Source organism: Odontomachus brunneus, unplaced genomic scaffold (assembly GCF_010583005.1).
Source record: "Odontomachus brunneus isolate Ranch 3 - 2012 unplaced genomic scaffold, Obru_v1 Obru_scaffold_019, whole genome shotgun sequence".
In the NCBI taxonomy this organism is placed as follows: domain Eukaryota; kingdom Metazoa; phylum Arthropoda; class Insecta; order Hymenoptera; family Formicidae; genus Odontomachus; species Odontomachus brunneus.
This window is the reverse complement of record NW_022639469.1, coordinates 2,303,059-2,326,424: the sequence shown is the minus strand read 5'-3', so window position 1 is coordinate 2,326,424 and position 23,366 is coordinate 2,303,059. Positions and strand designations below refer to the sequence as shown.

The following is a 23,366-nucleotide window of genomic DNA, read 5'->3' as shown; positions in this document are numbered from 1 at the left end:
TAAAGTTATCCCATATAGCGTAGAATAAGCAGATATAGGAGTTTCATGTTTGACCGCTGTCAATATCTTGATTTTAAAGTTCTACATTCGCCGCTGCTCTCATAGCTGCTTTTGTACTAATTAGCATAACTACTTTAAATACCAAGTTGCTAAGTACAGTAACATTAAGTTACGTATCAAACGCTCACTATTGCACAAAGCGGATCCACCGCGACTCGACGATTTCCCCGGAGTCAACGTAGTGGCGTCTTCCGCTTCCGTTGAATTCTCAACGGTCCAGCCGCACAACGCATGCGGTTTCCGCGGTATCGACTCGAAAACGGAGTCCAATAACGTTTGTAACGGACATGTCTCCGTACAGTTCGGCAATGACAAAGAGATCGTTGTTTCGTCGATACCAGTGTAATAATTAATCTGAAATTGATTTGTTTAAAGTTCTAACGGTGTCATACACACATTTATTGAAATTGATTTATGAATTATAAATCTACCTCCTACGTTTTTAATCATATCTTACTATTTAATCCTTTCTAAACGATTAAATATTTATTTGAACGTATAAACTTCCTCATTGAAACGATAGATTATGATAAATTTATGTAAGAAATTTTCTCAGTATATCAGATAATAGATTTGATATTTATGAATGAGAAAAACAATTTACTTATATTGATTTTTTATGTATAACTCTATCTCAGATTTTTTTAAAGCAAGGTAACACATTCCAAAGTATTTTTTCCTACACTGAGAAAAAATTTACTAAAAACGTCTTTTTGGATACAACTGTGAATATATTTGTTTAAATTAAGTAATTATTTTCTAAAATCAAAGAGAGAAATTTATATTTAAAACTCCTTTATTAAACTCCTTTACTAATTTTATAAAATAATTGCTTAATTGAAATAAATATGTTTGCAATTGTATCCAAATAAAAACGTTTTTTGAAATTTAGTAAATTTTTTTCTCAGTGTATACTCAGAGCAGTGATAAGATAATACTTTACCTTGACTCCATGCGTGTCTGTATCGTTATCATAATATAATTCGAAGATTAATGCGGCCGCTTCATTAGGAATGTGAGGCGACCAGAGGTCTAGAATTTTCAGTACTCCGGCGATATTTCGTCCATCGCCACTATACAACATCATTTTACGACCCTCTGGCGTTTCGCCCATCGTGTACTTCAGCGAGTTGCCGACGATCTCCGCTAAGAGGGTCCCGCCGTTCAGCTGCCTCTGAAGAGGAGTCGCCGAGAGGAGATCGTACTCCAACAGGGTAACGTTGTACATCGTACCGTGGGGAAACACGTCGTTCGCCCAATGGGGCAACATCTCACCTTGATCAGCCTGAATCGGACATTTGCAAGGAACTTAAAAGGTACAAGAGATTTTTCAAATATATAATCGTTCACTTGAATTTGCCCTTGTGACTTCGCCATCTTGACCTTTGCCTTGAGACTCACCATCGTTTCCAGACTAGAGTATAAGAGGGCTACGTCCGATGGCGTGCTGATGTTCTTCTCAGTGTAATAAGAAAGATAATCAAACAAAGGCTGATACTGCGATATCATTTCTCGAGTCTCGGCTGTTTCCAACACTTCGTTTATCCGTGAGATGAAATTCGGGCACAGTGAGCCCAACATCAATATGTCCTCCTTCAACTCTACGTAATCTGTAACGAGAAAGCTGGCCATTATTATATACGAAAACATAGTCTTGAGCTTATTACAGACCATAATTATTTCGCAAGGACTGAATGTCAACCTTATTGTCGATTTCTTCGAAAGTTTCCGATTAGTATTAGAACTATTTTTTATTGTAGATTGCATAAATAAAATTGGAGACTGAATAATTGAGACTTGAGAAGAATTGGAGATTTGAAAATTGAAGTCATAAAACTGAAATTGTAGATTAATTAAGTGTATATTCGATGAAAGAAGAAGCTTTCCATTTGAAAGATCAGCCTTCAATTATCTATTGCCAACTATTATGCTTGTAAATCATATCAAAAAAGAGAAAAATAGGAGATCTTTAGATTACACGTATATTACGATGATCGATTCAGAAAACTTCTTCCATTCGAGGGTCGAGGAAGAACCTGATTGCATTTATTGACTAACCAGTCGGCATTGGCTGCCAGTTGACGCCCGCTATCCACATTTCCTCTTCCACGGGTGGCCACAGACCAGCGTTAACGAGCTGCGCCGATAACATCGATAAGGCGTACTCCGTCGTCCTCATCCTCGTCGGTCTGTAAAGTTGCAGTTTGTCGCCAAGAAATTCGCCATAGACCTTGCGCAAGTGCACCCCCAGGTTGTACATGTTGAGACTCGCAGCCTACGCAATCGCGACGCTTACAATATGATAAATAGAACTTAGTATTTATATCTTTGTTGTCAACATATTTCTATTTGAAGAAATCAGTACACGTTCGATTTTTAGACAAATATGTAAACACATTGTTGACTGATTGTCTTTAAGATTGTCTCGATCCTTTGCTTTGATCGTTGTCGAAGCGCGAGACAGCTCGTGGAAAGGCTAATTTCCGACTAATGAGGAGAAACACGAGTTTCCTCGTGATTAAGCATTAATATGTGAAATCAACATCAAGTCAACGTCGAATAACTTCAGAAAATTGATCTTGATTGATTGAATCTTTCTATTGTGAATTCGTGAAAAGCGAAAATGCTTTCAAATTACAAAATTTCCTTAAAGTTAGAACATTTTCTTTAATTTTTTTTTAAACATTCTAATTTTCAAGTTACATGGAGAGAATATTTTTTTCACTAATACTTTCCAATTTTATGTGGGTTTAGTAATTCAAACATAGACTGTTAATAGACTATAAAATCTATTCTTGCTGAAGAGAACGCAATAAATTTTATTAAAAATATAGTAAATTTTTTTTATAGCACATAATATATTTAAGTTTCTAAAAATAATAAATATTCCTAAGAATAAAGTATAAATAGCATGTACGAAGTATAAAAAGCTAGTTAATTACATTAATATCTACTATTTTCTTTTTGTAGACAATTCTCACGAGTTCACGCTGGGGGAAGAAGTTTATCATCAATCCCTGATTAACCGTTCGTACTCACGCTCAATTGGATTGAGCAGTGTATTGAATCAATAAATTAACGTCAATATTAATACATACGTTCGGCATGTCCATCCTGGCGGAAGTGAAGTACTCGTACGATAAGACTCGCGGCAAGCCCTCCTTTTCCGCGTGGTCCTCTCTCGGCGCGTACAGTTTGTGCGCGAACAACTGCGACCACACGTCATCCCTGTTTCCGTTTTCCGTTACATTCACACAAAACGTGCCCGCAGAATGCGCGGTGTCATGTACTTACAACGTGTACAAATTTCAGATCCGGCACGCTCAAGGTTGTTGATAAACAGATGATGCATAATGCAAATATAATACAGGCGATACGTGACCCGTTCATTCTCTTATCGGCTGTTCGCGCTCTCTTTCCCTCCTTCGGCAGCAAGCGCTTAAGCAAAGAATATATCGAAGATAAATAATCGACGTCAACGAAATTCGAACTGCGAGAAACAAGTATAAGAACACAATACAATGCGATACGCCGAGGAATTTCGCAATCAGAATCGGGAACGGTGATAAATGCATAGCAGAGGAGGAAATCGCGCGTCGTACGTGACCGGTTAAACTTTGATTACGATCCGTAAATGATGATTGATTCTTTTTTTAAATTCGCGTTGTCGTCGGGTGAACGAACGCTCAACTGCGCCGATGAATTCGTCGATACTCTCTTCACGATTGAATTATTCCACGCTACCTGCTCGAGATCAGACCATTAGAAAATCTATAATTAAATTAAATGGAATTCTTCGGAATATCTGCAATATTTTGTATTTGGTATTTTTTCATGTAACGACAACACAAATAACGAGATCAAAGTCGCAAAATGCGAGTCGAGAATTTCGATTTCTAGAATTTTAATGAGAGTTTCTAGAATTTAAATTAATTAAATTTAATTAAAATTAAAATTAATTTTAGATTAAAGGATTGGATATCTAACTAAATTCTCTCTTTTTAACTCTTATAGTGCCGAACAACGATATATCATTGTTAGCAACACTTGCGAAAAGTGCCGGACTATCCGCGTCGCGAGAAAATTGTCTCAAAACTAATTTTATAAGACGTTATAAATAGTTGAATTTCTTTCGGACTATCCGCGTCGCGAGAAAATTGTCTCAAAACTAATTTTATAAGACGTTATAAATAGTTGAATTTCTTTTCAGAAATTTTTCTCAAACTCTATCAAACTACATCAATTTGATCCGGTATTTTACGCTTAGGTACATTTATTTTTGGTTGGCACTAAAAGTGTTAATGTGTAACTGAGAATTTTTCGAATTTTTTTAGAATTTACATAGAAATAATAGAATATTTGAATAGTGCATAAAAAATGTTTGCATTCGCTAGATCAAACATAGAACACGCAAGATCACGCGAATTTTCGATAAGACATTACATTAAAAATTTACATAGAAATAAAATAGGAAATAACTCGAAGGTGTGCGAGTACGCGGAGTAGACGACGAAGACGCGGCCGTAATATCCGCGATATTATGCAAGTGTGCATAATTCGCGATAAGGATTTCCCTCGTCCCGTCCACATCCACTGAGATATTCGATCTACCGCGCGGCGATACGGGGTGCAAGAAAAAAATGCACAACCGCATTTGTGGTCCAGCTGATAAACACAGGCTCGTTCGCGCTTATCTGGGGTATGTCTTATCGAAAATTCGCGTGACCTTGCGTCTTCTATATTTGATCCAGCGAATGCTGGATCCTGAAACGTTTTTTATGCACTATTCAAATATTCTATTATTTTATGCACTTAACCAAGCGTGCATTTCAGTCGCTCAAGTGGCTGTATCTTGAGGAGACAAATTAATGATCGCACTGGATAAATATCGTTGACTCGGTAGATTGTAGACGCACGTGATAATGGATCTGGCATGCGTGTGCAGCGATAATACCCGATGAAACGTTTGTTTCGTCACACACCGAGACTGATTTTGGCATAAATTTCGCGAGAGGAAACGTCATTAACACGTTGACTGCCACGATAATTTTCAGGATTCCGATCTCAGAAGCCAATTTGATTTAATCATATGGATACCCTTATAGAAATATCATACTAAGAATCATTGATAATTACTTATTATCCAGTATTTTTAATACTGAAAATAAGTAATTATCAATGATTCTTAGTATGATATTTCTATAAGGGTAGACCATGAAAAAACTACGAGATAAATCGTAGTCAGCGCCCTAGCCAAGAAGCCGAGTACGATTTATCTGGTAGTTGGCAGTCAACGTGTTAAGTACATTCAGAGGGAAACATGGCAATAATAGCTATACAGGTGTCTGCTATACTAGTTTCGTATGCAGAATTGTGATGTGTATACAGTTTGACGAACTGTCGCATGATTGACGAAATTTCGCAGTGAAGCTTTAGTTGCGATAACTATGGAATAGTTTCCTTAGTGTAATTTAACGCGATCATTTGATATCGTGTTCTTCGCTGATTTCGACGATTCAGTCGAAATCGCATGTCCTTTTGTGTCGAGCTTACCTGTTCGACTGTTAGCGTTTCCTCTTCTCGCGTAGAGACAAGCCCGGCGAGCGACCGTGCGACAATACAGCCACACCGCGATACTACTGCAACGTTTCTTGGCGTTCGTCAACTGTGTCCCACCTGCCTGCCTACAGATTATTTACGCGCGCATGACGGTGATAATTAAGTGACTCGATTGTCACGAGATACCGGAATGTATTCGGCATTTATTCGACAAATAGACAACATTGAATCGAGCGGAGTCTTGTTGAACCGCCGATCTTCAAAGAGAGCTGCCTTATCAAACGTGATGACACATTTCGCACACACTTCGACGTTACATTTCACTTTTTTCTTCTGGCAAGAATAGAGAAAACTCAGATGAAAAACTCAGTTGTAGAAACAGAAAGATCTCCTGTAAAAGACGTCTTCTAATCAATTTTAGTTTCCAGTTATTGCTATCGAGTTTTAATATAGTTAAATATTCAGACGTTTTCGGTTGCTGTAACAGAGATATTATTTCATCGATATTATTCCTTTTCTCCTTTTTTTATCATTTTTTACTCAATCATCGTTCTTCAACTATGACAACGATGAATTTTCTTTCTGTTCCTATAAACAAACTAAGTTTGTTTTATATAATTAAGTAAAAAATTATTTGATAAAAAAAATTCTACGAAATTAATAAATGGATATTTCCGATCAAAATACCGATAAATTTTTGTAGCCGATCAGGAAACAACCAATGAGAAATATCGGTTCATAATTTTTTGATCGGTTTATATGATGAAATACTATTATGATCGAAAGTAACTGATTAAATTTAATCGTATATCCTGATCGGATATAAAATTCACCGATATTTTGACCGGAAATATTCGATTGCTAATTTTTTATCGGATAATTTCTCTCAGTGTGGCGAACGTCTTAATTGCCGCCGAATTGTTTGGCTTTATCAGCGAGTATCAGCGAATTGGACACTTCGATGTGTAATTAACAGATGTAATTTTTAAACATTGTAATTATTATCAATTAATAATTGATCTCTACACGCTAATGACATAATCTCGCATTTTTTGTGTGTCTTTAATGTTGTTCTTTCTTTCGGAAAATTTTATGCAGTTTTGTGCAGTATATTCTGTCACGCACATGTAATCGTCAGAATGTTGATAATTAAACAAGGCTAATTAAACAAACGCAAGAAACTCTTATCTCAAAACCGCGAATATTAAAATAATTCCACATTCACGCGGAAAAGAAATCCCAATTCGCGCAATTATATATGGACCAGGTGAAAATTCGATGAAATAATATCTCTGCTACAGCAACCGAAAACGTTTGTTTGAATATTCAACTATATTAAAACCTGGTAGCAATAATTGAAAACTGATTGGAAGACATCTCTTACAGAACATCTTTCTGTTTCTACAACTGAGTTTTTCATCTGAGTTTTCCCTATTTTTGCCAGACAAAATTCACACAAACAGAATTGCTTTTTTCGTGCATAACTGTTTATACATATAATTGCTCACATATACAATCGCTGCTCTATACCAGGTCTGTAAATATGAAACCGGAATTTGCCCATAGATGGCCCTAGCTGTCAATGTAGTTACCGTCAAACCGCGTCATTGGCGCCATTTCCTTGTTGACATCTCTGACAAAGATTTTCAACTCACAACAATACAAGTTTCATACAACAGCATAGTTTGTAATAGCGTTGAACATGTCGAATTTTGTGCCTGGAAACTACGATTTGCGGACAGCATTGATTTTCTGTTACCATTTGAAGAAAACTGCTGCAGAATCGCATCGAATGCTTGTCGAAGCTTACGGTGAGCATGCTCTTGGTAAATCACAGTGCTTTGAGTGGTTTAAAAAATTCAAAAGTGGCGATTTTGACGTGAGAAACGAAGAACGTGGAAGACCACCGAAAAAGTTTGAAGACAGCGAATTGCAAGCATTGTTGGATGAGGATGACACTCAAACGCAACAACAACTCGCGGATCAATTAAATGTGACACGGGAAGCCGTCTCCATACGTTTGAAAGCCATGAGAGAGATCCAGAAGATGGGAAAATGGATTCCACATGTACTGAATGAAAGACAGCAGGAAAACCGAAAAACCACTTGCGAAATGCTGCTCGCCAGGTACAAAAGAAAGTCATTTCTCCATCGAATTGTGACTGGCGATGAAAAGTGGATATATTTTGAGAATCCTAAGCGTAAAAGATCATGGGTAACTCCAGGCGAACCATCGACATCGACTGCAAGGCCAAATCGCTATGGACGGAAGACAATGCTCTGTGTTTGGTGGGATCAGAAGGGTGTGATCTATTATGAGCTGCTAAAACCTGGCCAAACCGTTAATACTGAACGCTACCGACAACAAATGATCGATTTGAATCATGCTTTGCATGAAAAATGACCAGAATATAAAAAAAAGCAACATAAAGTGATTTTGCTTTATGATAATGCACCATCACACACAACAAAACTGGTCAAGGAAACGATTGAGGCGTTTAGTTGGGAAATACTTTCGCATGCGGCTTACTCACCAGACTTGGCTCCGTCCGATTACTATTTATTTGCATCGATGAGACACGCACTTGCTAAGCAGCGCTTCACTTCTTACGAAAATGTATGAAAATGGCTCGATGACTGGTTTGCCTCAAAAGAGCAACAGTTTTTTTTGGCGTGGCATCCACAAATTGTCAGACAGGTGGGAAAAATGTATAGCTAGCGATGGACATACTTCGAATAAAATATTTTTTATCATTTTCATACAATAAGCGTGTATTTTCTATACAAAAATTCCGGTTTCATATTTACATACCTGGTATGTGTATCATCGTTCTCAAACAATTTTATTAACCGTCTTCGATTGTTTTATGTAGTAATACACATAGTAAGATTATATATATATTTTTTAATTACTTTGGCGTTAATTACATTGAAGAGTTCAAACGCTAATATTGCGTCTATATCAACATTGCGTGACCGCGATATTGATGTAAACGTGCCGTAACGCGCATACAAAGTTATCGTTTGTAGTGGGCCGTAAGCAAGCGTGATTAGTAACGAAGTCTGTAATGTCGATTACGTCCCACGATAACTATCGCGACAACTATGCGATTCTCACGATGCAATGATAAGTTGCTGTCAAGTCTTGTTCCGGGAAGTAATTTCAGTATTTAGAGGTGGCTGCTATACTTAGTCAAGCAATCAAGCAACATTCTTTTCCATTGCAATTGCGAGCCATACTGAAAAAAAATATTCTTGAAAATTGCCTACTGGATATAAAGTTTATCCGCAGAAATAAACTTTATTTCACAGAAACATACGTAAAAAAAAGGATTTGGTAATATATGGACAACTAAAATTATTAACTACAGCAGCAAATTTTCTTGCTTGCATAGCAAAGTTATTTAGTTGTGATAACTAAAAGATTTGCTAATATATTAGCAAATATATATATTAGCAATTCTTTTAGCTATAACAACTAAATAACTTTGCTATGAAAGCAAGAAAATTTGCTCCTACAGTTAATAATTTTAGTTGTCCATATATTAGCAAATCTTCTTTTTCCGTGTAGGCGTTGTTTCACAAAATTAAATTTTGTATACAAACGAATTTTAATATATTTCTCGTCAGTATATTACACTCAAACAATGAGAAAAATTCTTTCAAATTTATATGGATATTAAATTTATTTCTGTGAGATAATTTTACTCCTGTAAAATATACTTAATTTCTATATGTATATATGTGTGTGTAAATAAACTTTATATATCTCTAATGAATGTTCAAGCATTTTTTCTCAGTGAGACGTACATCGCAAAATATCGCTTTCTTTCTCGTCTCTTCTTCTCTATCTCTATCTGTCTATCTATTTACCTATCTAGCTATCTACCTCCCGTTATAGACTTTTGTAATAAATAATTTCAATGTAAATTACGCAACACGATCATGCGCAGATCGTATCACAATGTGGAATGCTATTTTAAAAATAAATCCTCCGCGGCAGAACGTTAAGCGTGTTTGTTCAGTCGAGTATATTAATATAGATTGATAACACAAGTCTGCCGTGCCAAGGAAAAAAGTGGTTAACTACATTTGCCTTTAAACTGAGAAAATCTACGAAAACTGTTTGCTTAGAAAATCGTAATGGAAAAATAAATCTCTATGAATACAAAAGCATGTATTGGGTAAATCGGGTACGCTTTTTTTATTCTGTAATAAAAAATTAATTTTTTAAATATTTACTACTCGAAAATGCACTTAAGGTTCTTGCTTTTTGAAAATACAAGAGAAAAAAAGTCGCAAAAACTTTTACCTAAAATTAACCCGTTTTTATTTCAATAAATAATAATAATTTTTAGTTTTTGTCAATACAGTTAGACATAGTTTTTTGTCACGAATCTATTAGTATAAAAAAACTCATTTTTCTTAAAAATGTGACAACTACTTTTTTCCTTGGCAGAAGTAATACAAGTATTACTCACACGAGATGTAGGACATATTATTTCTTTCTTCCCCCTCTCACACACACACACACTCTTTCTCTCTCTTTCTTTCTGTCTCTACCTATCTATCTATTTATCTATCTATCTATCTATCTATCTATTCTTTCAAAATCATTATTATTTTAAGCGGAGTCATAATACACACCATCTGCGCACTTGAGTATTATCAACATGTAAATTAAACAGCGTACGGAGAAATCGTGTTCAATCGCTCGTTAATTGCGCTCGTTAACTACTCTAATAATGCACGTAGCAACAAGTGTTTCATGAACAGCAAGATAATGAATAGATGACGTAAATCCCTGAAGTCGAGGATCGCTTGCCTTCTCAAATGCCGTCATTTGCGATTAATCATCCGCGAGGAAATAGTGAAATAATTCGACGAATTTTCGTCGAGGGAGTCGTGAGCGGAAGGATACAAAAGGGGTTCTTTAAGACGAGGAAATCTCCGTATTTTTACTCACTAGGATGTTGATAACTAAACAAGGCTAAACGTAAGAAACTCTTATCTTAAAACCGCGAATATTAAAGTAATTCCACATCCAAGTGGAAAAGAAATCCCAGCTGGCGCAACTAAATATGGACCAGGTGAAAATTCGATGAAATAATATCTCTGCTACAGCAATCAAATATGTTTGTCTGAATATTTATCTGTATTAAAACTTGGTAGCAATAACTGAAAACTAAAATTGATTGGAAAACGTTAAAGTTTTCGCTTCCACATCCGATGTATTTAGTAGCAAGTGTATGTGGAAATACTTGAAAATTCATTAATAGTATATAAAGTTTATTTACATACACACACACACACATAGAAATTAAAGAGTGCGGCCAAACCATCACAGGCATTTAGCCCCATTTTTTGTAAGTTTAAAAATTATTATAATTTTGGTATTTTCTGAAAGTTTGTTGCGAGTAGATTCCAAATATATAAGTATCGAGGTGACGCTCCACACCGTTTCAGAGAAAAATGATCCAAAAGAGTTTCACTTCCGAGAGGAGAGATGGAAGTGAAACTCTCATGGACCATTTTTCTCTGAAATGGTATGGAGCGCCACTTTGATACTTATATATTTGGAATTTACTCGCAATAAGTTTTAAAAAAAAACAAAATTATGACCATTTTTAAGCTTACCAAAAATGGAGCTAAACTTGGCCGTACTCTTTATTTCACAGGAATAAACTTTTCTATTTCGTGGAAATAAATTCTATATCCCATATAAATTTTCAACAATTTTTTCTTAGTGTTCATGTTTAATACCGAGAAAAGATATTTTAAAATTCATTCGTAGGATACAAAGTTTAGTTCTGTGAAATAAACGTCTCGTGAGCGAGATACAGGATCTGTATCGCTCTGCACAAAAACGAAATGACGCGATAACGCAACAGGATCTATTCAGGTGGAATACCTCGGCCTCAGTTTTTTACGCGGGGAAGATGCTGCAGCGAGGGAAATCCGGAAAAACGTTCGAAGTCGCACGAACATTCCGCTGGACACCCCCGACGTGTACGGCTGCGCGTAAGTAATTCTCTCTCTGTCATCTTTTACAAGAAGATCGCGTTTAAAATTGCACAAGAAACAATTATAGTCAAGAGAATTATTTTTTGGTAGATGTTGCTATAATGTTTAATACACTGAAAGTAATTATCCGATAAAATATTATCAAACGGACATTTCTGATCAAATCCCTATCAATTTTTACATCCGATCCGAATACCCGATTTAACTGGACACCATAAATCACAATGACATTTCGTCAGATAAATCGTCAGATAAATTAATGAAAAAATTAAGGATCAATATTTCTCATCAGATGTTTTCTGATCGTATAAAAAAGTTAATCAGTATTTGGTTAGAAATATCCGTTTTTTATAATTTCTCTTTCTCTCTCTCTCTCTTTCTTTCTCTGCTAGAGAGACGATACTGAAAGTGACACCTGCAAAATTTCATGTAGTCCACACGCGTAGATCTCGTGACGACCAAAGACTGTTTGAGCGACGTGTATCTTCTTGTTTTTGCCACGGTAATTCGACAGAAGCATTTGCGAGTCTGTCATTAATTATGCTAATTACGGCGCTGAGAGCTGTCTTCACGTTACGAAGTAAAGATTAATGCGAATCATTCGATAAAGACCGAGCAATGTGCGTCAGACTTTCATGGATCATTCAGGTATTAGAATTGCGAGACGTCTAATCTTTTAAAGAAAAATTTGCCACGCGAATCTTCTAGTTCACCAGTAGGCAGACTACGCATAAGTAACGTGGATCACGAGTTTGTTTTTTTTTTAAGACAAAAAAAATAAGCTTTCTATGCGATCTCTCGTATTCTCAATCGGCAAACGGGACGTAATTAACGTGGATAACGAATTGTTTACCGTCTACCCACATGTGTAGAATTTCGCGAAAGTCGTCTGCTATCTTCATATTTCTCTCATTCGATTGTAAATCCCTCCCTCTCGCTTCTACATGCTTCAGAGAAAGATCGCGATCTTATAATTTATATCGGCTCCCGTGTGCGGATTTACTCGGTGCAAGTCACACGAATGCGAGTTATCTACATCTTTCAACACGTCTGATTGCGGTCTGCGGATTGTTCTCGCGTTCCGCGGGATACATTGTTGCAAATGCGTTGTGACATCGTAAGGTCGCAATGGATCTTTCTCGAGCGCTATTTACCGATCTTCTTGCGCGATATTTTCGACAGAATTGACATACCGTCGGCGATTTTCTCGCTCTCGAACGGGCAGAAATATCGCAATCGTAAAAAACAACATGCAGGTGTCTTGCGATTAAGTGTCTTGTGTATTCTTGCGCGAAACGTTTGCATATTATATGAATTATCGCGTTCGTGCAACCCAGTTTACTGCACTAGAAAGATACACGAGTATTTTATGGTGACTCACAAACGGATATTTCCGACCAAAATACCGATAAATTTTAATATCCGATCAGGATATACGATTAAATTTAATCGGATACGTCCGATCATAATTGCATTTCATCAAATAAACCGATCAAAAAGTTATGGACTGATATTTCTTATCAGATATCATGATGTTTCAAAGATTCATCGGTATTTTGATCGGAAATATCTGTTTGTTAATTTCTTATCGGGTAATCATTTAGAAACGATTAAATGTATCTACTTCTAAATATACGCTTTTCTATTGTTTAAGATAAATAATTGTCTAACGAAAGTCTATAATAAATTTATACAGGACATTTTCCCAATGTATTAGACAATATAATCAGATGTGATATATATGAATTAAAAACACGATTCGGTTGATTTGATGTTTTATATGTAATTCTAACCGATTTTTTAAGCAGGACAACGGAACAACCCGCAGAGTTGTATCCCCTTTTCAACCGATAATTATACGTTTATTTCTTTAATGATTCATTCTTCTCGTCATCCCGCGTGAATACTCCGTAAGTCGCGAACACTTCCCGGTATACTGCATGAACCATCGAGAAGCGTGTTATCGAAGACACATGGATATCAATACGCAATTATGGCGTTGCGTTTAGTGCCTTTTATATGGTTCTTTCTCATATTTTTGTCATCCTTTAATTTATCGCCATTTAATAGATTATTGGTAGATTAATGGGGACTGATTCTTACTTAGAATTAAATGCGTTTCGATTTGCGAGCGTTGGAATTGCAGATGTGTTTCAATTTCACACATACAATGAGCGTTCAGTTTTTTCCGTGGAATTGGTAAAAAATTGCAGACAGCCGGCATCAAATGCACACGTGACACTAATAACCGCTATTTTACTAATTACCAAGCAATTGCGTTATCTATACAATCGCGATATCGTCAATCAAATTTTCGATCAACTCGTGCCGTCATCGAAATGCATTAACATACACGGTCTAAATAAAACATCTATGAATTAAAATTCATTGTTGTATATTATTTGATATATCTTCTAATATATTTGAATGCTTTGAATTATGTAGCATATATTATATACATATTATATTACTGCTACAAACGTGACACAAACGAGAACTGTTGTTGCATTACGTAATTAACATTGAATGTTTCCACGACGTTTATATAAGCGAGAAAATTTCCGGAAAAATAATTTAAACGCTTATATAATACGCTCTTCGCGTATTATATAATATTTGCCGCTTTAGCTTCTTTGATAATACGTTCTTCCGACATGAGATATTTCCGACATGACGTGTTTCTACTTTCGCAATCAAATCCGTCATAAAATATGCTTTTAGGTGCAACACATATGCAAGTATTTAATTTTTTTCACGTATAGTTTACAGCGCGTCAACTGTATCTCACCTGGTCCGTCTAAATCCGCATCAATTATGTGAATTGAAACAATTATATGGAAAAAGAATTCATCTGGTGTGGCTGAGTTTTCTATTACCTGCAAACCAGATAAGAACCAGGGACTCTTTCTTTTGTAGAAACGAAAAGATGCCTGCAGGAGATTTCTGCTCGATCAATTGTCCTCAGCTAGCTTAAACGAATATCAACGCGATGGAAGAAAAGGTTCGGTTCGTGTAGCTGGATTTTCTATTATCCGTGCTCAGAGAAAAAAAGACACGGTGATGACGAACATACGTGACAAATGTACGAGTTTTGTGTATAGAATTAATGTATACAGGTTAATTATTTTGTAGTTATTGCTACAAAATAATTAAACTAAAGCTTCAATTGCAATGACTACAAAATAGTTTATTAAACTGCGTACACACATTATAATCCTACACGGAGAAAAATAATTTGCTGGCCCAGCAAATTTTCTGCTGGTCTAGCAAAATCTTTTCATTATTATATGGACAGCAAAAAGATTTGCTAATCACTATTTGCTGGATATAATTTACTGAATCTACAAATTATTTTGCTATAAGAATCATGATGGATTTATATAAGCAGTTTTGCTCCGATAGCAAACAAATTTGCTAAGGATACATTATTTTACATCAATAGCAAATTAACGTGATTCTTAGGACAAATACGCTCAACAAATTTTGTCTACCCCGGCAACGAAACTACTTCTTCTCTGATAACGAATAATTTATAAAATTAGTTACGTCAACTAAATTTTTTTGATGTCACTGCGAATTTGCAGTAGTAACAAGGATTCTGCTAAAAAAGCAAAATTATTTTTCTCCGTGTACATACGAAACTCGTATACTTGTCAGCTGTACATACAGTTGCCATTCGTTATGATTCAATCATTGGCTCGAAGCAAGGTGTTCATTTATAAATATATTTTCCGTGCGGCAATATCGTGTCATATAACATCACGGAAGAATCAGGACTTTTCTAAGTTAAAAAAAGAACACACACGTCGCATTCCTAGGAGATTCCGCGGGAAAATCTCCACGTGCAAGTCTTTCGTAATATCATCGCATTGTGTGCAATTAAATTCGTCAGCGCAATGGCGGGAAGACCGACACGGAGAGTCCTCCTTCTCCGCCATCGTCGTCATCGTCGGGGAGTCCTGGCCTTCGCGGCTATCTTCTCGTGGCCACGTGTTTTTCGAATGGTCTTAATGTTTCCCTGACAAGTGAGCTCGCGTTCGTGTGACGTCCGTATCGCGATGGCCCGATAAAACGACGCGCATAGGAAGTGTCGTCGGTAGTGGGGTCCAGGGGATGTATTACGCCACGTCGATGCGTTCTCTTGCACCTTAAAAGCGTTATTTGCCGAGCGCGAAGGGTCAGTGTTCCATATTAATTCTCGCGATTCGCTGCAAGACGGCGACGAATTATTACCTAATACGTGACTCTCCGACGATCGAAGCATCTGCCGAGGTAATTGACGGTTTTGCTTGGAGATTGACATAAAATAATCCTCTTAAAGGAAGAATTTTTCTGTGTCACCGTAATGTTACAACGGGTTATTTGTACAAAAAAGAATTATTTACATGTGCCAGAGATACATTTTAATGAACAGGATCCGCACACAGAAAGAATTTTATAGTGAAAATTGTTAGAATTTTATAACCGACGAATAGATCGACATTCAGCAATAAATAATTGTCTTTTCACTTTAGATCTGCTATTTGTATTATAAAAACCAAAATATGCTATTAAAAACTTTGCTATGTGTCTAGCAAAATTTACTATATTCCTTAGAAAGATGGATCTTACTACTATACTTTACTTAGTTTATTCCTGCACTACTGAAAATATAGTAAAATTAAAAAGAATTTTTATGAAAGAAAAAAGTATATAATATATATTTTCTCCGTGCAACCAGTGTTAAAATTTAGGTCGCTCTGCACTGAAAAAAATGTACTTGACCATTTATTTGTGAGATATAAAGTTCACATACACAGAGATAAGCTTTTCATCACAGAAATAAACTATTTCACAGGGAGAGATAAACTTTAAAATGAAATTAATTTTCAAGCATATTTTCTCAGTGTGTCCGCTGAAAGGCGCGTCTTTACACTTTATTCTTCTCGCAGAAGTTCTTACGACGGGAGTTCTTCGTTTATAAGCGAATTCTAATAGCACTATATCGACTGCATTGCAGCCTCCCGATCTACAAGATGATTCTATTTCGTAATTTCTACAATCACCTGTCGATCGCCGTGATCATCTGCCTGAACGCGATTCTAATGGTGACTGCAATGTCTGAGATCAAATTAGTTAACGTAGTAAGTGTGACTTAATGCTCATTAATTTAAGCTGGACGATTAGTTAATTTAATTGAACGACTATTTTAAGGTAGCACTTGTGATGCACAAATTGAAGGAGCTAAAAGCACTAAGCTAAATTGTTTCAGAGTATATCGATTTAATCGATAAATATCGATTTAATTGATATCGCTTAATTGATTATTATTATTTTTATTGTTAATATTGCTTCATTCATCACTTATCTCACATCCTTTTCATACCTCAATAATTGTTTTCAATTAACTTCCGCAGGTGTTCAGACACGGTGACCGAACTCCCGATAACAACGGATTCGAAATGTATCCGAACGATCCATACTTGAATTACACCTTCTACCCGACAGGTCTCGGACAGCTGACTTTAGTAAGCAACATTATCTTATCTTTATTCATCATTTATCAAAAAAAAAAGCAGAACTGATGACAATCGGAAAGCTCTGTGAAAAGAATTAATTAAGGGGCGCCGAAATACAGTAATTTCTCTTTGCACTACTAACTACTACTAAATGACAAATCGAGATTTCTGGATATAGAATCGATTTTTGCACGGAGAAAAATAATTGGCTGGCCCAACAAATTTTCTGCTGGTCTAGTAAAATCTTTTCATTATTTTATAGACAGCAAAAAGATTTGCTAAGAGTACTAATTATTTGCTGGATATAATTTGTTGAATCTACAAATTATTTTACTATCGAATATTATTATTTTATTATTATTTTACATGGTTCTTATTAAGAACCATGATGGATTTATATAAGCAGTTGCAGTTTTGTTCCGATAGTAAATAAATTTGCTGAGGATACATTATTTTACATCAATAGTAAATTAATGTGATTCTTAGGACAAATAAACTCAACAAATTTTTTCTATTCTGACAACGAAACTACTTCTGCTCCGATAACGAACAATTTGTAAAATTAGTTACGTCAAGTACTTCTGCTCCGATAACGAACAATTTGTAAAATTAGTTACGTCAAGTACGTTAGTACTAAATTTTTTTTATGTCACTATAAATATACACAGAGAAAAATAATTTGTTGGCCCAACAAATTTTCTGCTGGTTTAGCAAAATCTTTTCGTTATTATATGGAGAACAATAAGATTTGCTAAAAGTAGTAATCATTGTTTGCTGGATATAATTTGTTGAATCTACAAATTATTTTGCTATAAGAACCATGATGGATTTATATAAGCAATTACTGTTTTGCTTCGATAGCAAATAAATTTGTTAAAAATACGTTATTTAATATTAATAGTAAACATGATTTTTAGGATAAATATACTCAACAAATTTTGTCTATCCTGGCAACGAATCTACTTCTGCTCTGATAACGAATAATTTGTAAAATTAGTTACGTCAACTAAATTTTTTTGATGTCACTACGAATATGCAGTAGCAACGACGATTTTGCTAAAAGAGCAAAATTATTTTTCTCCATGCGTGAATTACTTTTCTCCATTATTTTTCTCCATCTTCTGCGTTAAATGCGAGATTTAACACAAGTTTATCTTTTCTTCGAAAGACAAGGTTCGCGGAACAACTTCGCAAAATATCTATAGTATGTTATGCGAAAGACCATTTAAAACTAAACTGAATTTTCTCTAATAGAACTCGAGTTTAGTTACCATTGAATTTGCGTGAATTTTCACAGGCCGGCAAAAGACGCGAGTACGACTTGGGTCAGAAGCTGCGTAACAGATACAGCAATTTTCTGGGCTCGCTATATATGCCGAAACATATCGTAGCTTATAGCTCGGACTACGACAGAACGAAGATGTCCCTGCAGCTTGTTCTCGCCAGCTTGTTCCCGCCAGCGTTTGTTCAACGATGGCACAAATCGCTCATATGGCAACCAATCCCGGCGTCGTACACGCCGCGCGTTGATGACAAGCTCTTTCTGCCCGACGAATGTCCGGAGTGAGTATACGACGCGATTCTATTTCGGAAATTGCCAAAAAAAAAGATCAATGAGAGAGAAGCTATATTTTATGGAAGGTGCACGGAGAAAAATAATTTGCTGACCCAGCAAATTTTCTGCTAGTCTAACAAAATCTTTTTGTTATTATATGGACAGCAAAAAGATTTTCTAAGAGTATTAATCACTATTTGTTGAATATAATTTGCTGAATCTACAAATTATTTTGCTGTAAGAACAATGATGAATTTATATAAGCAGTTGTGTTCCGATAGCAAATAAATTTGCTAAGGATACATTATTTTGCATTGATAGCAAATTAACGTGATTTCTAAGACAAATACACTCAACAAATTTTGTCTATCCTGTCAACGAAACTACTTCTGCTCTGATAACGAGTAATTTGTAAAATTAGTTACGTCAACTAAGTTTTTTTGTTGTCACTATAAATATGCAGTAGCAACGACGATTTTTCTAAAAGAACAAAATTATTTTTCTCCGTATGTAATGATGTAGAAAATACTTTGCTTGTTTTCCGAGTTTGGACTGCGTCTTCCTTTCCGACCTGAAACTTTTGGTCAGAACCAAATATGAGGAAGACGCGGTCCAAGTCCGGAAAACAAGCAAAGTTATTCCGAACTTTTGCTCGAAGATTCACTCAAGATTTAGCGGGAAACTTGACCAGGATCCTTTCTTTGACAGATATCTCGACGAGTACGAACGAGTGCTCAAAACACCCGAAGTGCAAGAAATAATGTATCAGTTTGAGGACATGAGGCAGAACTTGACGAAGCTAACCGGGAAGCGACTAGAGAGACCCATGGACTTCTTCTTCCTCTATCATACTTTTGTAGCGGAGTCCTCCTTGGGATTGCCTCTTCCCGAGTGGGTGTACGATTACTTCCCCAAAGGCTCACTCTTCGACGCGATTATAGCGTCGTACAATATCTCCAATAAAAACAGTAAACTTAGGAGATATTTCGCTGGTAAGAAAGATAAATATTGAATATTTCGCTACTCAAAAGATTCACCACTCAGAAAACTAGTTCCTTCAGATAATAGACAGATTAGCAACTCACTTATACAAGCAGATCGTTATCCACATTTATTAATTTATGAAATATTGAATGTAGTTGTAGATGAGAGATCGAGAAATTGAGAAAGAACTGTCTTCTTTAAATCCTTAAACGTTCGAATAAAGAGTAACTTCAATTTCATTGCAGGTCCGATGATTCGTGCCATGATAGACAACATGTTAGCAACGCAAAACGGTGCATCGCGTACGAAGATGTATTTATACAGCGGCCACGAGAGCAACATCGCGGCTATGCTGCAAGCATTGCAAGTGTACAAGCCGCATGTACCTGAATATTCCAGTGCACTCGTTATGGAATTGCATCAGATGGATTCAAATTATTTTGTAAAGGTAAGTGTGTTTACGAGTAGCACGTTGCTTTAATTGAATTAATAAGTGTGAATGGATCGTCAGTCCGAAGAGAAAATAACACACGATATCGCGACGATCGCGTCAATATTTATTCTGTGCAGTCACCGCTAATATTTGCATAACCACACACGAAGAAAAATAATTGTGCTCTTTTAGCAAAATCGTCGTTGCTACTGCATATTCGTAATGACATCAAAAAAATTTAGTTGACGTAACTAATTTTACAAATTATACAAGTTATCAGAGCAGAAGTAGTTTCGTTGGATAGACAAAATTTGTTGAGTGGATTTGTCCTAAGAATCACGTTAATTTGCTATTGATGCAAAATAATATATCCTTAACAAATTTATTTGCTATCAGAGCAAAACTGCAACTGCTTATAAATCATGGTTCTTATATCCATCATGATTTTTGATGATAGCAAAATAATTTGTAGATGAAGATGAACTCAGAATTGGTGACATACGACTGAATTCTTTTTGAATTCTTTTTAAATTCTCTGTGGGATTGTTTTAGATTGAAATTCAGGCTAAATCTTTCGTTTTGTGTCTGTTATCTTAAACTAGTTCGTTCTTTACTTACTTCACTGTACTCTACTCGCATAGCTATATAAGCTATTAAAATTATTGCAGTTATAGAATTATCACACTATTAATTAATTTCCAGATCTTGTATTATACGGGCATCCCGCCAATGTTCAGTGAAATTACGTTGCCTGGCTGCGAATTATTGTGTCCTTTCGACAAGTTTCTGGACATGACCACAAACATCATCCCGACTAACGAGGAGCTTATCTGTAACAAGCGAAAAACTCCGGATTACGCAAACGTGGAGTATCCAGCCGCGATGCAAGATTTATTATATAATTTGATGAAATCGTCAGTAACAAAGAACAGAATTCGACTGGGATAATATACGCAACGTATCGTCCTAATCGAAACGCTGAGAGCCCAAAACGACAGTATTTTCAACATTGAACATTGAAATTCACGCACTCTGTATATCATCAGGATATTATTTTTTCTCTATACGTTAGTCATTTTCCATATTCGCTCGTTTATCGCCACATCGAACATTCATATATTTAGAATTTTAGTACATCATCATTCAAACAAATCGATGAAAAATACACTCATCGAAAAGTATCGATAGGAGTTTGCATCGAGGCTACGAGTTCCTGATACTTTCGGGAAATCAGTTCTAAAATTACGAAGTTTTTACAATTCTTTTCTATTTTATATTTATTACCAAAGAAATCATAGAGTAAAGGAGTGTGATGCAAAGTGTATTGTCTGTTAATTCACACAAGTGAAAACAGGTAATATAGAAGTATTAATTCTTTCGAATTTTTATTTCATGTTTCGAAGAATCATCTACTTACAACGAAGTATTGTATATTTAAATAAAAAGCTAAGGCTCAACTGACGTACAATTAAAATTAATTATATAGGATGTCCCAGGCTCTCCTCCGAAATTTTCATAGGAACGTAAAACGGATTGGGGTGAACATAAAAATCCTATACCATTTTACGATATTCGCAATAATAGTCAAAATATTAATTAAAACAAGATTAGGGAATGACGCGCGAGTGAGCAATATATAATGAGTATGTAATGAATTTAAAAAAATTTTTGATAAGTATATTTTAAGTCTATTATCGAGAAAATATTTTTTGTTGGAGAAATAACTATTACTTAAAAAAAGAAAATAAGCTGTGTAATCACTTTTCTTAACAGTAAAATAATATTTTTCTGAGTGTGCTCACAATTAACCGTTCCTAGTTTTTTTATTCGACTTTTAATGTAGTTGAATGCTCAAACAAATTTTTAGTAGCGATTTATAAACATTATATATTGAAATATAAGTGTAAAAGTATCGTGATATATCATCATCACGTCTGAAATTTGATAAACGCGTTTTTAATAATTGTTACGATAACCTTGTTTGTATTTATCTCATACATATATTTACTTTTCATTCAAAGCTATTGAAAGTCAGTCTGTGTGTGCAAACGATAAAATCGTAAACCACACGGAAAAAAAGATTTGGTTGAATTAACCAAATATCTTGTCGCATATGAAGGATCCAGAAATTCCGATTAAAGTAACCCGAATTCTGTTTAAGTTAACAAGATTTTTAGTAGACTAACCAAACATGTCTGGTTATTTAACCAGAAATAAAATTCAAATATATAACACTAAGTGTCAGCAGAAGTGTAACAAAACTTACGTCGTGTTTTCATGGCGTGATAGCAAAAACGCAGCATAAATCGAGCAGGACGTGCGGTCACGAACTTCTAAAAATATTAATTTTGAATTACTTATAAGAACATTGTCGATTTATCTTTTTTCTTGAGAATTACTCCATTCCGCGGGGTGAACAAACGAAAACGATGCTTGGAAAAACAAAAACAATGCTTGGATAAACAAAAACCACGATTTGACAAACGATTTTATTCATTAGAATACGAAAATAAAGGTCGTCGACCACCTAAGAACTTTGTCGATTTCTTATCTATCTTTTTGAGAATTATTTTATTCCGCGTGGTGGACAAACGAAAACAATGCTTGGAAAAACAAAAACGATGCTTTGACAATCAAAAACAATGCTTGGACAAACTTATTCGTTAGAAATTTGGCAAATTTATTCGTTAGAATGTGCAAAAAAATCGTTGACCGCATAAAAACATTGTCAATTTCTCATCTTACTTTTAAAGAATTACTGTATTCCGCGGGGTGGATAAACAAAAGCGCCGCTCAGTCAGCGGCACAAACGGACCGTTATGACAATCCGTTTACCTAGCTTTGGTGAAACCTAGAGTTTTTGTTAGAGCTGTTGCCCAGGTATTGTTATTATCGATTATTCGACCATCATTATTTCGTTATTATCCATTCGCAGATATTATTACACGATTGACAAACAGATATTATTATCACTACCATTTAATATTCGAGTATTATTACTTCTTTATTTATTATTTAATTTATTCGGTTATTATTTAACTTTTGCTATTACGTATAAGAAAGTAACTCGGGCATGCCGTTACGACAATTTCTTTACTTCGTCTTTAATCAGTTATTATTGCCATTGCCCAGTTATTGTTATTCATTGTTATTACCGATTATTCGATCATCGATTATTATATAACTACCATTATCACTACCATTACCACTACCATTTATTATTCGAATATTATTACTTTTTTATAATAATTAT

General features: G+C 35.3%; 2 protein-coding genes and 1 long non-coding RNA gene across 5 annotated transcripts; 2 read left to right on the top strand and 1 right to left on the bottom strand.

The window, feature by feature from the left end:
* Positions 1 to 93: 93 nt before the first annotated feature.
* On the bottom strand, positions 94 to 3,489 carry LOC116841962 (venom acid phosphatase Acph-1-like). Its single transcript, XM_032810552.1, has 6 exons — positions 3,355 to 3,489; positions 3,159 to 3,269; positions 2,119 to 2,335; positions 1,462 to 1,670; positions 1,004 to 1,345; positions 94 to 414 (listed from the first exon to the last, which is right to left on the bottom strand). Exons 1-6 carry the CDS (start codon positions 3,448 to 3,450, stop codon positions 130 to 132), a joined length of 1,260 nt encoding a protein of 419 aa, XP_032666443.1. The 5' UTR covers positions 3,451 to 3,489; the 3' UTR covers positions 94 to 129.
* LOC116841971 lies at positions 1,227 to 3,180 on the top strand. The gene is made up of 3 exons (XR_004377641.1): positions 1,227 to 1,376; positions 1,474 to 2,311; positions 3,031 to 3,180. It is a non-coding gene; the product is annotated as an uncharacterized LOC116841971 (long non-coding RNA).
* A 7,048-nt stretch (positions 3,490 to 10,537) lies between the features above and the next one.
* On the top strand, positions 10,538 to 21,574 carry LOC116841960 (venom acid phosphatase Acph-1-like). Of its 3 annotated transcripts, XM_032810545.1 has the most exons (8): positions 10,538 to 10,709; positions 11,522 to 11,640; positions 16,643 to 16,766; positions 17,040 to 17,150; positions 18,439 to 18,704; positions 19,405 to 19,688; positions 19,926 to 20,128; positions 20,816 to 21,574. In XM_032810545.1, the coding sequence occupies exons 1-8, from the start codon at positions 10,701 to 10,703 to the stop codon at positions 21,059 to 21,061; spliced, it is 1,362 nt and encodes a 453-aa protein (XP_032666436.1). In that variant the 5' UTR covers positions 10,538 to 10,700; the 3' UTR covers positions 21,062 to 21,574. The 3 variants fall into 3 exon arrangements, with proteins under 3 accessions (XP_032666436.1, XP_032666439.1, XP_032666438.1); XM_032810548.1 differs by lacking the exons at positions 10,538 to 10,709; positions 11,522 to 11,640 and adding an exon at positions 15,692 to 15,915 and having other exon boundaries at positions 16,575 to 16,766; XM_032810547.1 differs by lacking the exons at positions 10,538 to 10,709; positions 11,522 to 11,640 and adding an exon at positions 15,701 to 15,915.
* Positions 21,575 to 23,366: the final 1,792 nt, after the last annotated feature.

Excerpts from the sequence above, each read along its gene's own strand:
- LOC116841960 (XM_032810545.1), top strand. Across the intron at positions 17,151-18,438 it reads GTCTCGGACAGCTGACTTTA|GCCGGCAAAAGACGCGAGTA; the intron begins GTAAGCAACATT and ends GAATTTTCACAG. Across the intron at positions 18,705-19,404 it reads CTGCCCGACGAATGTCCGGA|ATATCTCGACGAGTACGAAC; the intron begins GTGAGTATACGA and ends TTTCTTTGACAG.
- LOC116841962 (XM_032810552.1), bottom strand. The coding sequence starts at position 3,450 with ATGAACGGGTCACGTATCGCCTGTATTATATTTGCATTATGCATCATC. Across the intron at positions 1,671-2,118 it reads CTGGCAGCCAATGCCGACTG|ATTACGTAGAGTTGAAGGAG; the intron begins GTTAGTCAATAA and ends TTCTCGTTACAG. Across the intron at positions 415-1,003 it reads CAGACACGCATGGAGTCAAG|ATTAATTATTACACTGGTAT; the intron begins GTAAAGTATTAT and ends AATCAATTTCAG.